The following is an 11,157-nucleotide window of genomic DNA, read 5'->3' as shown; positions in this document are numbered from 1 at the left end:
GGTACTGCCATTTGCCTCAGCGTGGTCTCAGTTCTTCTTTAGCTTTCAGTGGCAGAGCTCGGTGCAGCCCCAAGCTGCCCTTGCAAGCACTGGTGCACAGGTAGGGCTGAGGGCATCTGGGAGACGGTAGCTCAAAGCAGCTTCAACTGGGGATGTTCAAAAGGAGGGAGAGTCTCCCCACTTGCTCTGGGGTCTGGATTTACTCCGTAATGAAGAAAAAGGCTCCATCACAGGATGATCTTCTCTCTCCCAGGAGCCGGCGGTGAGCCGCGTTGTTTGAAGTATTTAAAGCGGGTCAGGGCATAGCTCCACGGAATACGTGGGAGAGGGAATTCCTGCCCTTCCAACAGGGGCGACAGTCTCCTTCGGGGGCTGGCTGAGTGGGGCTTTTGGCATTGACTCAGTAAGGACAGTGTCACAGCACAGATGTGACAGGGGATGACAGCATGCCGCAGTGGTGAGGACAGAGGCTAGCGTTCCACCAGCCTTCGCAGCAGCAGCGGGCAGATCTGAGCTGTCGTGCCTGGGGGTTCATGGGGCGTGCTGTGCCGGATGGCATCTCAGTAAATGTAAGGGAAGATCCTGTAGGGAACTCGCCGGCAGTACTCCTGCCAGGCCAGCCCGTACTTCCGCAGGCACTGGTGCTCATCCCGGGCCTCTCGGTGAATCAGCAGCACGGTGAAGTACAAGACGTAGAAGTAGGGCAGGATGTGTGTAAGGCCTGAGGGGACAGGAGAGACCTAGGGCATGAAAAGAGGAGGCCACAGGCCCTTCCTCCGAGGGCCTCTAGTACAATGGTTTTCAACCCACAGGCTGCTTGTGGCCCAGCCAGCACGCCACTGTGGCCCACGTGGCATCCTCAGGGCCATAAAGGGAGTACATCTATTGTGTAGGTTGGTTCACATAATGCATAGAGAGCTGCATCTGGTGTCCAGACTGCTAAGTAGGTTGAGAATCACCCTTTTAGTGGGTAGCCTGAATGCTGAGCAAGCTTGTCTAGGGCGTAGGTTCCTCCCTGCTCTCATGTTAACGATACCATCACTCTGAAAGGGCAGCCAGCACCCTCCACCAGGGACTTCAGGCCAACCAGACAAGGTGCCCGCTACGTGGCTTGTGGCTGGAGTATGGGGCAGCATATTGGTGCCATCTGCCTGGGACATTACTGGGATGTTGGGCCAGCATGGTACCCTCTTCACGGCTTGTGAAAGACGCAATGGATGCCCCAGGGCGCACACCATTGCCATGAAGGCGAGAGAGATAATGCGCTGCTTCTTTTGCAGAGGGCAGTAGGGATATGGCCTGCATCCCCTAACGATAGAGATCCGAGTAGGACAACAATGCTGTGGACTGGAGAAGACAACCCGCCATCCCCCAACATTTCCTTGTAGCTTTTCCCTGGGGCCCCTCCATCCAGGATTTACACTCACCACAGGGCAGTGACCAGGCCAGAGCCATGACGAGATCCCCCAAGTAGTTGGGATGGCGCACAAATCCCCACCAGCCAGACACTAGGAGACGCCGGCCTGTGGCCGTGGGGATGGTCTTGAGACCTGAGAAGAGAAAAGCCTTATCCACATGGCATCCATTCCTCCCGCTCTCTCCCATTAACCAACCCTCCATTAGCATTCCCTTCTCCTCCTCCTCTAGATGCCTTCCCTCCAAGTCCCTCACGCAACTCCCATCCCAAAGATGGTTGCAGCTCACCAGCTACTTTGGGGTCATTGGGGTTCCTGCGGAAAGTGTTCTTCTGGGAATTGGCGCTGCGGAAGATGCAGTAGCCCAGACCTGCCAAGGAAAGAACCAGAGTGAGACTAGGCTGTGGGAACTCTAGGCACCTGGGTACCAGCACTTCTGCCATTGATTTGTATGGGAACAGATCACTTGGAAAGGACAAAGGGATGGATGAGAATGGTGGTGGATACAAGCCTAGAGCAGGGCTTTCAATTCTCAGGCTTGAAGGTGCGGCTTGGGGCTGGTTAGGAATAGATTTCGCCCCACTGTACGTTAAAGTATGCTGTAGGGTTGGTGAGGCAGGAAGGGTGTGTGTGTATGGGGGGTAGAGATACTGTGTTGGATGGGTTGTGGGATAAAAGAGGGAGGAATACAACACCTATTGGTCTTGGCTAGGTAGATCCATTGGTCTGATCCAGGAAGGGAAGGAGAAGGGATATGGGCTTATTGATCTGGTATTTAAAAAGGAATCACCTGAGCCTCACCATTGAGTAAGAGGATCCCAACAGCCATGGGCAGACTCAGCTTCTGGGGATGGTTGACCAGGAAGTAGGCCTGCAGACTGTAGGTGAAGGGCACCCAGGCTAGGTCCCCAAAGGCCAACATGAAGCCAAAGCCATCATGTACTATGTCCATGGTAGTGAGGATGGCCTCCTGCAGGACACAGAGGAGACACATCCAGCATGAAAAAAGAGTAGTAAAAAATTAAAATTAAAATTTGAAATTAATAACCTATGCTAAGGCCTAAACAAGCTATAAATAATTTATTATTAAATTATTATTTATTATTAAATCATATAAAGCCAAAAAAACCAACATTAAGCAGGATACGTTTGTTGCCAAGTTTAAAGAAAGTGAAAACATGGAACTACTTCACATCACTGGCTAGACACCCAGAATCAGGGTTTGTTGAAGTACTAAATCATCTTACAACTGTTGGCAGTAGTCTGTTCTGCAGGTGCAGACAGAATATTTTATTTTCATTTCATTCTATTCGGTGGCTAGCTCTTTTGAAGTTAAGAAACCAACTGGGGGTTGAACAGGCAGGAAAGCCTGTTTTTCTCTTCTAATATACGAAGAAAAACTGGTTGTGAGAGGATGAGATTTACTAGTTCTAAAATCTTGACTGACATGGTGACCAGAAATACTCAGTTCAATTCACTACAGATACTACTTCCTTTGTTTAATATAATCCATTTTAAAGAGAACACATTTATTGATAAACTTGTTAAACGTATAAAAGCTACAACATGCTATTTATGGGGATTTTTTAACTAAATTGTAATTTACATCCAAATAGACCTGGCATCAATTGCAAGTAAAACACGCATCATCAAATTGTAACTAAATACAACATGCACCATCTTTTAACATAATAAAGTTTAAAAATTAGGAATCTTAATACATGTAAAGTCAGATGTATAATGGCTCAAATAAATGTGTACAGATATAGTGTGGCCACCTCTTTAGCAAAAAGAAGTGCTGAATTTAATATAAAGCCAAGGTATGCTTGGCTGTAAGTTAACATGTTTCAGTAACTACCAACCAATGAGAATCAACCTTTTGTTAGGAAAATAACTATGAAGTACAAATGCAAAATCTGGTTCAAATCATTTATTTAAATTGCTTTGATTTAAAATCAATCCATCCTGGACACATCTGTGTTTTAACTCACCAACTCCTACCCACTGCTCAGAGCAGGGTCCTCTCTCCCAGCCTCACTGTTCAAATCGCTGGACTTTCACCTTCCTCCCAAACGTGGGAAGAGAATCCGGATGCCTCCTAAGGTTCCCTTTGTAGCCTCTAGGCCAGTGAAGATCCCAAGCCAAGGCTGAGCCAGGGATGTGGGAGCAACTCACCTCATTCCAAAGTGCATCCACCACATAGAGCAACTGGAAGGCATTGACCAGCAGCATGGCCAGCGAGGGGCTGCCCCGCAGTTCAGTCTCTTTCACCAGCATAGCCATGTTCACCAGTGCCTGGCAAGAAGGAAGCAATCAGGCAGAGTTTGGAGAAGACCTGCGTCCCTGCGTGCTCCTTCCCTTGGCCCCAGCCCTCTGTCTGCCCAGACAGAAACACCTGATTGCTGAACGAGGCCCCGAACATCTCACTGACATACGGGGCAGACCAGCCTCGCATCCTCCCTTTCCCATTGCTCTAGATTTGACCGAAGAAATATCTAGCCCCTGCATAAGACCTGGTTTATTCCTACCCCTGCTTCAGACCAATGGGCCCACCCATGCCTGGCATCCTACACTTCTGCTGCCCCAGATCAGACCAAAGGGACCATCCAGTGTGAGACTCTGCACCCCATTTCACCATTCTTGATCAGACTAGTGAGTCCATCTAGGCTGGGATTTCTGCCTGTGTGCAGTATCTGTTACTCATGGCCATCTGGAGGTAGGGCAGTTCCCCTTGAAAGTTTTAACCAGTAGTCCCTCTAATATTTTTCCACCCCGGGCAGAATAAATGTTATGTGCACCACAATAAAAACACATGCTGCCCACCGTGGGTGCTCTGCTGAACAGCTGTGTGGCACCTAAATCTCTCCTGGGCAGCACCCAAGTGCTCACTTAAAGGGAACACTGATTGCCACCCTTCCCATGAGACTAGTATTCCCCTGCAGCGGGTTCTCCAATTATCCTTTGCCTTAATAAGTGTTACCACACAGATCATTACAGCCATGGACCCAACAGGCTTTCTGCAGCTGGGAGGACACTGAATCACCACCTGCTTACCCAGCCCAGAAGGCCTGGTCGCAGCTCGCAGAAGTACTTCAGGTCGAAGGAGCCAATGCGTGGGTTCAGCTCGTGGCCCATGAAGAAGTCATAGATGGGGTTCCCTGTGTAACCAGTAGGGAGTCAGGCACTTCAAGGGGGAGTAGCTACTCCTCCTGCCTCTTCCTGACACCTTGGACCAGACCACTAGGCCCATCCAGCCAGCTGTCCACGGTTCCCTCTGATTTTGCCATCTCTGGGCAGAATAAATGTCGTTCCATGCACTGAGGCTTGTGCAGATGTGCCCCAGTAGAAACACAATGCAGCCGACTGTGGGCGCTCTGCTGGCCAGCTGGGAGGCACCTGACTTTCTCCTGGGTGGGCACCCAGGTGCTCATCTTACAGGGAATACCACTGCTGCCTCAGATCAGACCAATGGGTCCAGCCAGCCAGGTATGCTCCCCTCCCTGCCACCCCAGATCAATCCGGGGACCCACCCTACACTGCTAAATCTGGATGTGTCTGGTCACCAACGGGTGCTGTTACTGGATGCTTCACTGGAAGGTCAAACTCCCTATAACAAAGGTGGTTCCTTCCTGACCCTCCCCAGCTGATCAAATACCTCCCTAGAGTCCTGGCAGTGTGTAACCTGGTGGCATCACGGGTTGCTTTCCCCTGTACCTCCCTGGGATGCACGAGGTATGATGTGCGTATCACAGAGACTGTCTGTGAGTGCATGCACAGGTGTCCCTGTGTATGTGTAGTGCACCAACATCAGTATGTGCATGTCTGTGTTCACACATCTACCTAAGTGCACACGTGTGTGTGTGTATGCACAAGATCATCCCCATGTCTGCATGCCCCATGTTTATGGAAGAACTCACCTGAGTTCCCACCAGGCGCCAGCGCTGTCTCGGGGGAAAAGAGGGACTTGAAGTAGAGGAGGAAGCTGAGGCCAAAGGCCAGCAACAAGGCTGAGAAAGCCAACTGCAGGAAGTGGTCATAGATGTAGCTGAGATGCAGCCCGGCTGCCAGTCCAGCCCCCACCACCAAGGCTGTAACCCCCATCGCATGAAAAGCTGCAGTGCAGGAGGAGGGAAAACAAGACACATGTGGCTTAGACATTGCACCATTTGGTGACTTTTTAGTTGAGGATCCCTGAGCCACAGCCCCCCGCCCCCGTGTTGTTCTGGGGAAACTGAGGCACAGAGAGGGGGCCTAAGGTAACACAGAGAATCTCTAGCAGAGCTGGGGATAAAACCCCAGAGCCTTGATTCCTAGCTCCTTGTTCAGGGCCACTAGACAGCACTCCCCCCAACACTATTACCTGTTACAATAAGGAAATTCTGTAGGGGACGTGATTGGCGGAAAATTCTGGGGCAGGTCTTAGTCGATTTCTCTTCCCACATAGAACCCAACACCCACCATTAATACGATACTGGAGCCGGGTCTTGTCTCGAAGGATGATCCCTTCTGTGACCTGGGGGAAAGCCACACAACCAGTTAGCGCTGATCTTTCTGGTCTTGCCGCCAGCCCCCTCACTGACTCATCCCACCTGGAGTGTTGTTCACGGTTGTATCGAGGAACTGAGTTTGGGCAAGTCTTTAACTGCATTATGTAGCCTGCTGGCCATGATCTGGCTCAGCCTATGGCCCACGCAACTTGCATGTGCCCTTAACACCCCATGGGCAACCAACCAGGTACCATTAGGTGGAAGGTTCCCCCAACAGGGAAGGGGATGTTCTGCCCTCCCCTCTGTCCCAGTGAGGCGAGACACAGCATTACCTTCCCCATAGGCAGCATGTAGAGGGCAGCCTGAAGTCCCACCCACGCCAGGAGCAGGAGGAAGGCATGGGGGTTCCAGAGGGTGCTTAGGGGTGGCAGTGGGGGTGGGAAGTTCAGCACACTGGCTTGTTCAGTGCGACACACCAACAGAAGGTAGAAGACAGTAGCAGGGGTGAGAAAGATGAGGATCGTGGCTCCTGTAGAGGGAGGAAGGAGAGATTAAACAAACAGATCCCCAGGGTGATTAGAACAGTGGATGAGTGACAGGCAGCAGCATCCCTCAGAGAGAAGACCACACAGTGAGTCCATGGCAGAGCTGGGACCTCAGGAGGGCAGACCGCCAGCTCCACCCTGCTCTCACCGTGCAGCTGCCTACACAGCCCTGGAGCACAGCTCCAATTTGCTCTGCCTTTCAGGGTACATGAGCCACTGTCTTCCGATTCTGCTCATCCTCCCCTTACCCAGGGGCCCTCCAAACTCCAGCTCCTTGGTGCGTGGGGTCTTATACCGATCCATCCTTCTCTTGCTGCCCCAGCTTCGTCTGCCCAGACACAAAGCACTTCCCACAGGAACTGCTATGGAGGAGCTTCTCAAACCACGGTCACTTCCTCCTTCAAGAGATGCCCTTGTGGATCCCGCACCTGTGGGACAGAAGATGAGTAATTAGCACCTGGCACTCTCAGCTTTCAGCGGGAGTCAGCAGGGAGGGTTGAGACACAGCCCGCACTGGTTTGAGCTGGGTGTTTAGCCTATGGCCATGTCTGCACTAGAGAATTACGTCAACCTAACTCATACCTGCCTACAGCCACCGCAGTATTAAACAATTTCCACGGCTAGGTCAATGTAAGACAGCTTATGTCAACCTAACTGCAGATTGTACACCAGGCCAATGTCATGCTGCCATGGCTGGGAGTAGTCACAGGACTACAAAGAAGTGAATCAAGAATTTGAGATTTCCAGTCCTTGTGTATGCAGTGTTCATTGGAAGGCAACAGGGCATGGCTCTCACATTGCTTAGCCTGGGCTGGGTTTTGCTTTCTGGCAACCCACCTCCTGTCAGGACTGGGGTGTGGCAGTTTCCCTTGGGGGTTAGACCAAGGGACAGTCACCAGAGCCCAAAGGTCAGAGTCAAAAGCCACTACCAGGCAGTGGTCAGCACTAGAATCTGAAGCTAAGAATCAGAAGCCAGGCAAGGGTGCAGAACCAAAATAGGGCAGGAGCAAATAGTCACAAGAGCCATTCTGGGCACCTTGCCACATCTAAAGGCCCCTTCCCCCCTCAGCCTAAGCAGAAGAACTACCAGACCCAGGTCTCAGCTGAATTCAGGGGACACCAAATGAAAACAAACAAACAAACAAAAATAGGGATGAGAGTGTGGGTCACAGGGTCAAAAGCAGGGATCCAGAGGGGGACACCAGATAGAGAACTGTGGATGGGCAATGCCCACAGCTCCTTGAGGTTCTCCAGTGGATGCTGCCCAGAGGAAAATTAGTCGGAGGTGTGACCTACGAGCAGCCTGGAAATAGGTCCCACAGTCACAGAGCACCTCCTCCTGCAGTTTCCTCCTCCTAGGATGGTGAATGGCCACCGTGGCCAATACTGGGAGGTCAATGAAGAAGTCTTGTGACTTTCTCGGGGCCACAGATAGCCAGAGATCAACAGGTGTAGGGAAAAGTGCACCCAGAATTGAGGAGGAGCTTTCGGAGGAGCCAGACAAGGGGCTGCAACCTGGCTCTCTCAAAGTAAGTGTGCGCCAGTGTCTCCCTCTCACCACAGAAGGGGCAGGCTTTGGGGGAGGTGGTGAACCACACCTGGTACATGCCTGTGTTCATGGTTCTGCGAAGGAGCAGCCAACTAATTCCCCTGGCAAGCCATGCACAGGAGCAGTTGCAGCAAGTGCAGGGCTGTGTTGCCGTTGAGCATAAATGCAGTGCTGGTAGCTTCATTTAGTCAATTGGGTGGGCTGGCCAGCCAGGTGAAGCCCATCTGGAAGGTAAACTCCCAGTCCCAGTTAGGGAACTCAACCCCATGGTTCTTGACACTCTTCTGTCAGTCATTCATGTCGCTCACTCATTTTTCTTTTAATGCTACTGGCTGCTTTGCTAGAATCCAATTGCATGGAGTCCCAGAGGTTTATAAGATGATCAGCATCAAACTCCTGCGTGGTGACGTGGGACAGATTACGGCAATGGGAGTTGGCACCTAAATGCTTTTGAGGACCTGGGCCTAAGACACGTAGCAGGGCAGGGCACTGAATGTGGGTCTGCAGATGGAAGTGAGGTTGCTGGCTCAGAGAAGACAGGGAAACGCTTCCCACAATAGAGTTACAGACAAGCAGCAGCCTTGCCTGCTCCAGAGTTCATGGTTGTCTGGCAGGACAGTCAGTGTTGTTTTAAAGCATGTTTGTAGAAAGATCTAGGCTGGGATAGGAGGGTGTGCAGCACAACAGGACTGAGAGGCAGAAACCTCTAATAGAAACAGCAGGTGGGGCTGCAGGCCAGGACTGAGGGCTGGCAGAGCTGTGTGTGGTGTGCAGACCTGGAATAGAATAGCGGGGCGGTGGGGCCAGGCAGGGGCATTGGCAGAGCTGTGTGTGGTGTGCAGACCTGGAATAGAATAGCGGGGGAGGGCCAGGTAGGGGCATTGGCAGAGCTGTGTGTGAGGTGCAGACCTGAAATGGAATAGCGGGGGGTGGGGCCAGGCAGGGGCATTGGCAGAGCTGTGTGTGGGGTGCAGACCTGGAATGCAATAGCGGGGGTGTGGGCCAGGCAGGGGCATTGGCAGAGCTGTGTGTGGGGTGCAGACCTGAAATGGAATAGCGGGGGGGGCAGGCAGGGGCATTGGCAGAGCTGTGTGTGGGGTGCAGACCTGGAATGGAATAGCGGGGGGCGGGGCCAGGCAGGGGCATTGGCAGAGATGTGTGTGGGGTGCAGACCTGGAACGCAATAGCGGGGGTGCGGGCCAGGCAGGGGGGCGCTGGCAGAGCTGTGGGGGGAAAGGCCAGGACTGGAACAGCAGGTGAGGTTGCAGTTGATGTGGGGGCGCACCAGCAAGGCAGGTGCGGAGTCCGGGCCTGCCAGGCAGGTGGGGAGGTAGGAGCCGGGTGCGCAAGTGGGCACCTTTGGCGACTGCAGCTCGGGCCGCAGCACTTCCAGTTCAGAGCCTCCAGAGTCACAAACGGGGAGGACTGTCCGACTCCCCCACAAACCCGCTTCCCGGCGGGGATCGGCGCCCCAGCACCGCCGCGCTGCCTGCTGCTGTCAGCCGAACCAGTGCTGCAGCCCCGGCACCGCTCAGCCCCGCTGCTCCCTCCAGCGCAGCCCTACCTGGCAGGCCGGGTCCGTCGGGCCAACGTCGGCAGCGACTCCGGATCCCTCCCGGCACGCGCCCCTGCCCCCCGCCGCCGCCGCCGCTGTCACGCCAGACAATCGTAGCTCGTCCCCTCGCTCCAGCCTGTCACTATGGCCAAGCAGCCAATCCGCGAGCAGGGAGTGTGGCCGCACGAGGGCTGCTGGCCTATCAGGATGACGCTGGAGCTTGATATTAACCAGGGGGGCGGAACACGCTCCCTAGGTCTCTCCTCACTGGCCCTGCGCCGTAGCCATGGCGATGGCTGTCTGGCCCCGCCCACGAGCCCTGCGGCTCTGGCAGTCTGCCTGGGACTGGGCATTGTGTGCGCTGCGCGAGCTGGCCGGACCAGCTGGCTCCCCACCTCCCAGCCGAGGTACTGGCCGGCGTCAGACAGCAGCAGGGCGGCGCCTTTGGGGGGCTTTTCCACCTCGGCGTCTCGCAGGGTCCTTGCTGTGGTCCCTAGGGCCTGGCAGGGTTGTGTCTAGTAGCAGGGAAAACTGATGAGACCAACCAGGTCTGTCCCTTGGTGCAATCTCAGCAATTCACAAGGGACACACGCTCGGTTCTGTTGTCCTGAGCACAGCAGGAAGCAATGCCAGAATGTGCCAGACCTCCTCCCCAGGTCTGCCCACAGTCAGCTGGGTGCCCAGGAAGCCCCTTCTCTTGCTTTCTGTCAGGGTCATAAGCTGGGGTCAGGCTGAGGCTGCCTGCACAAAAATGATACAGCCTCAGAGGACAATAGTGGCCACTCTGCAGGATTCATCAAGGGCTGTTTCCTACACCCATCATGTTACTAATGAAACTGTGTGTGTTGCTGGAAGGTTCTAATGGTTCTGGAGTCTTGCGTTCCACAACAATCACGCCCTAGTTCAAGCAAGTGCCTGCCCCACTCACGCTCCTGTGTGTGGCTTTAGGGACTCTGTTCCCTTCTAGATCCCCTTCCCACCAGAGAGAATGCAGTGCTATGAGAGACGGCCAGGCAGGAGGAACAGACTAAAAATTGCCGTATACATCTAAGCTTGGATAAGAGACATGGAAAGACAGGAAGGCTGAGACAAGTGAGGGGATGCTGAGGGGCATTCGAGGGGTGTAGCTATGTGTGAGTGGCTGAAATTGAGAGGAGGGATGTAGAGGGCTGAAGAGCTGGAATCTGTTCTTAGCCATGAGGGAAGATTTTCTGTTCTATGCAGGCTCATAGCTCATTCTCATCACGTCAGTATCTTTGCATTATGCAGTATGACGAATATCTGCCCCCTCGGGGGAAGTGCTTTCTCTCACCCTTTCCCCAGGGGAAGAATCCTGCATGCCATGGTTTTAGTTGGGCTGTGCCTACATCCCCTTGCACTGTTCTGCGTTTATGTCAGAGATGGCTGGCCAGAGAGATAAGCTGGCATTTAGCATGGAAATCCAGCAGGTTTGGGATGGTCCTTAGTCCCCAAAGGATTTTGTTCCACATTTGCGAACTGACTCCCGAGAAGGCTAGGCACATCATGCTGGCTTCCCTCCATTTGATTTTCCTTTCCTTTCTTAAACCCTTTTCCTCCTATGTCTTTGTAGATCTCCCTGCAGCCC

The 11,157-nt window shown here is 53.3% G+C and overlaps 1 protein-coding gene across 1 annotated transcript; it reads right to left on the bottom strand.

The window, feature by feature from the left end:
• Window positions 1-445: 445 nt before the first annotated feature.
• On the bottom strand, window positions 446-9,635 carry TM7SF2 (transmembrane 7 superfamily member 2). Its single transcript, XM_075005081.1, has 11 exons — window positions 9,561-9,635; window positions 6,696-6,875; window positions 6,235-6,431; window positions 5,874-5,928; window positions 5,333-5,527; window positions 4,470-4,573; window positions 3,591-3,710; window positions 2,217-2,385; window positions 1,705-1,785; window positions 1,428-1,550; window positions 446-721 (listed from the first exon to the last, which is right to left on the bottom strand). Exons 2-11 carry the CDS (start codon window positions 6,748-6,750, stop codon window positions 561-563), a joined length of 1,260 nt encoding a protein of 419 aa, XP_074861182.1. The 5' UTR covers window positions 6,751-6,875; window positions 9,561-9,635; the 3' UTR covers window positions 446-560.
• Between the last annotated feature and the right edge of the window lie 1,522 nt (window positions 9,636-11,157).

Source organism: Carettochelys insculpta, chromosome 11 (genome assembly GCF_033958435.1).
Source record: "Carettochelys insculpta isolate YL-2023 chromosome 11, ASM3395843v1, whole genome shotgun sequence".
In the NCBI taxonomy this organism is placed as follows: Eukaryota; Metazoa; Chordata; order Testudines; family Carettochelyidae; genus Carettochelys; species Carettochelys insculpta.
Note: the sequence above shows the minus strand (reverse complement) of the source record. Positions and strands in the feature narration are given on the sequence as shown.

Excerpts from the sequence above, each read along its gene's own strand:
- TM7SF2 (XM_075005081.1), bottom strand. The coding sequence starts at position 6,750 with ATGGATCGGTATAAGACCCCACGCACCAAGGAGCTGGAGTTTGGAGGG. Across the intron at positions 5,528-5,873 it reads GCTCCAGTATCGTATTAATG|CTTTTCATGCGATGGGGGTT; the intron begins GTGGGTGTTGGG and ends CCTGCACTGCAG. Across the intron at positions 3,711-4,469 it reads GACCAGGCCTTCTGGGCTGG|GCACTGGTGAACATGGCTAT; the intron begins GTAAGCAGGTGG and ends CCTTCTTGCCAG.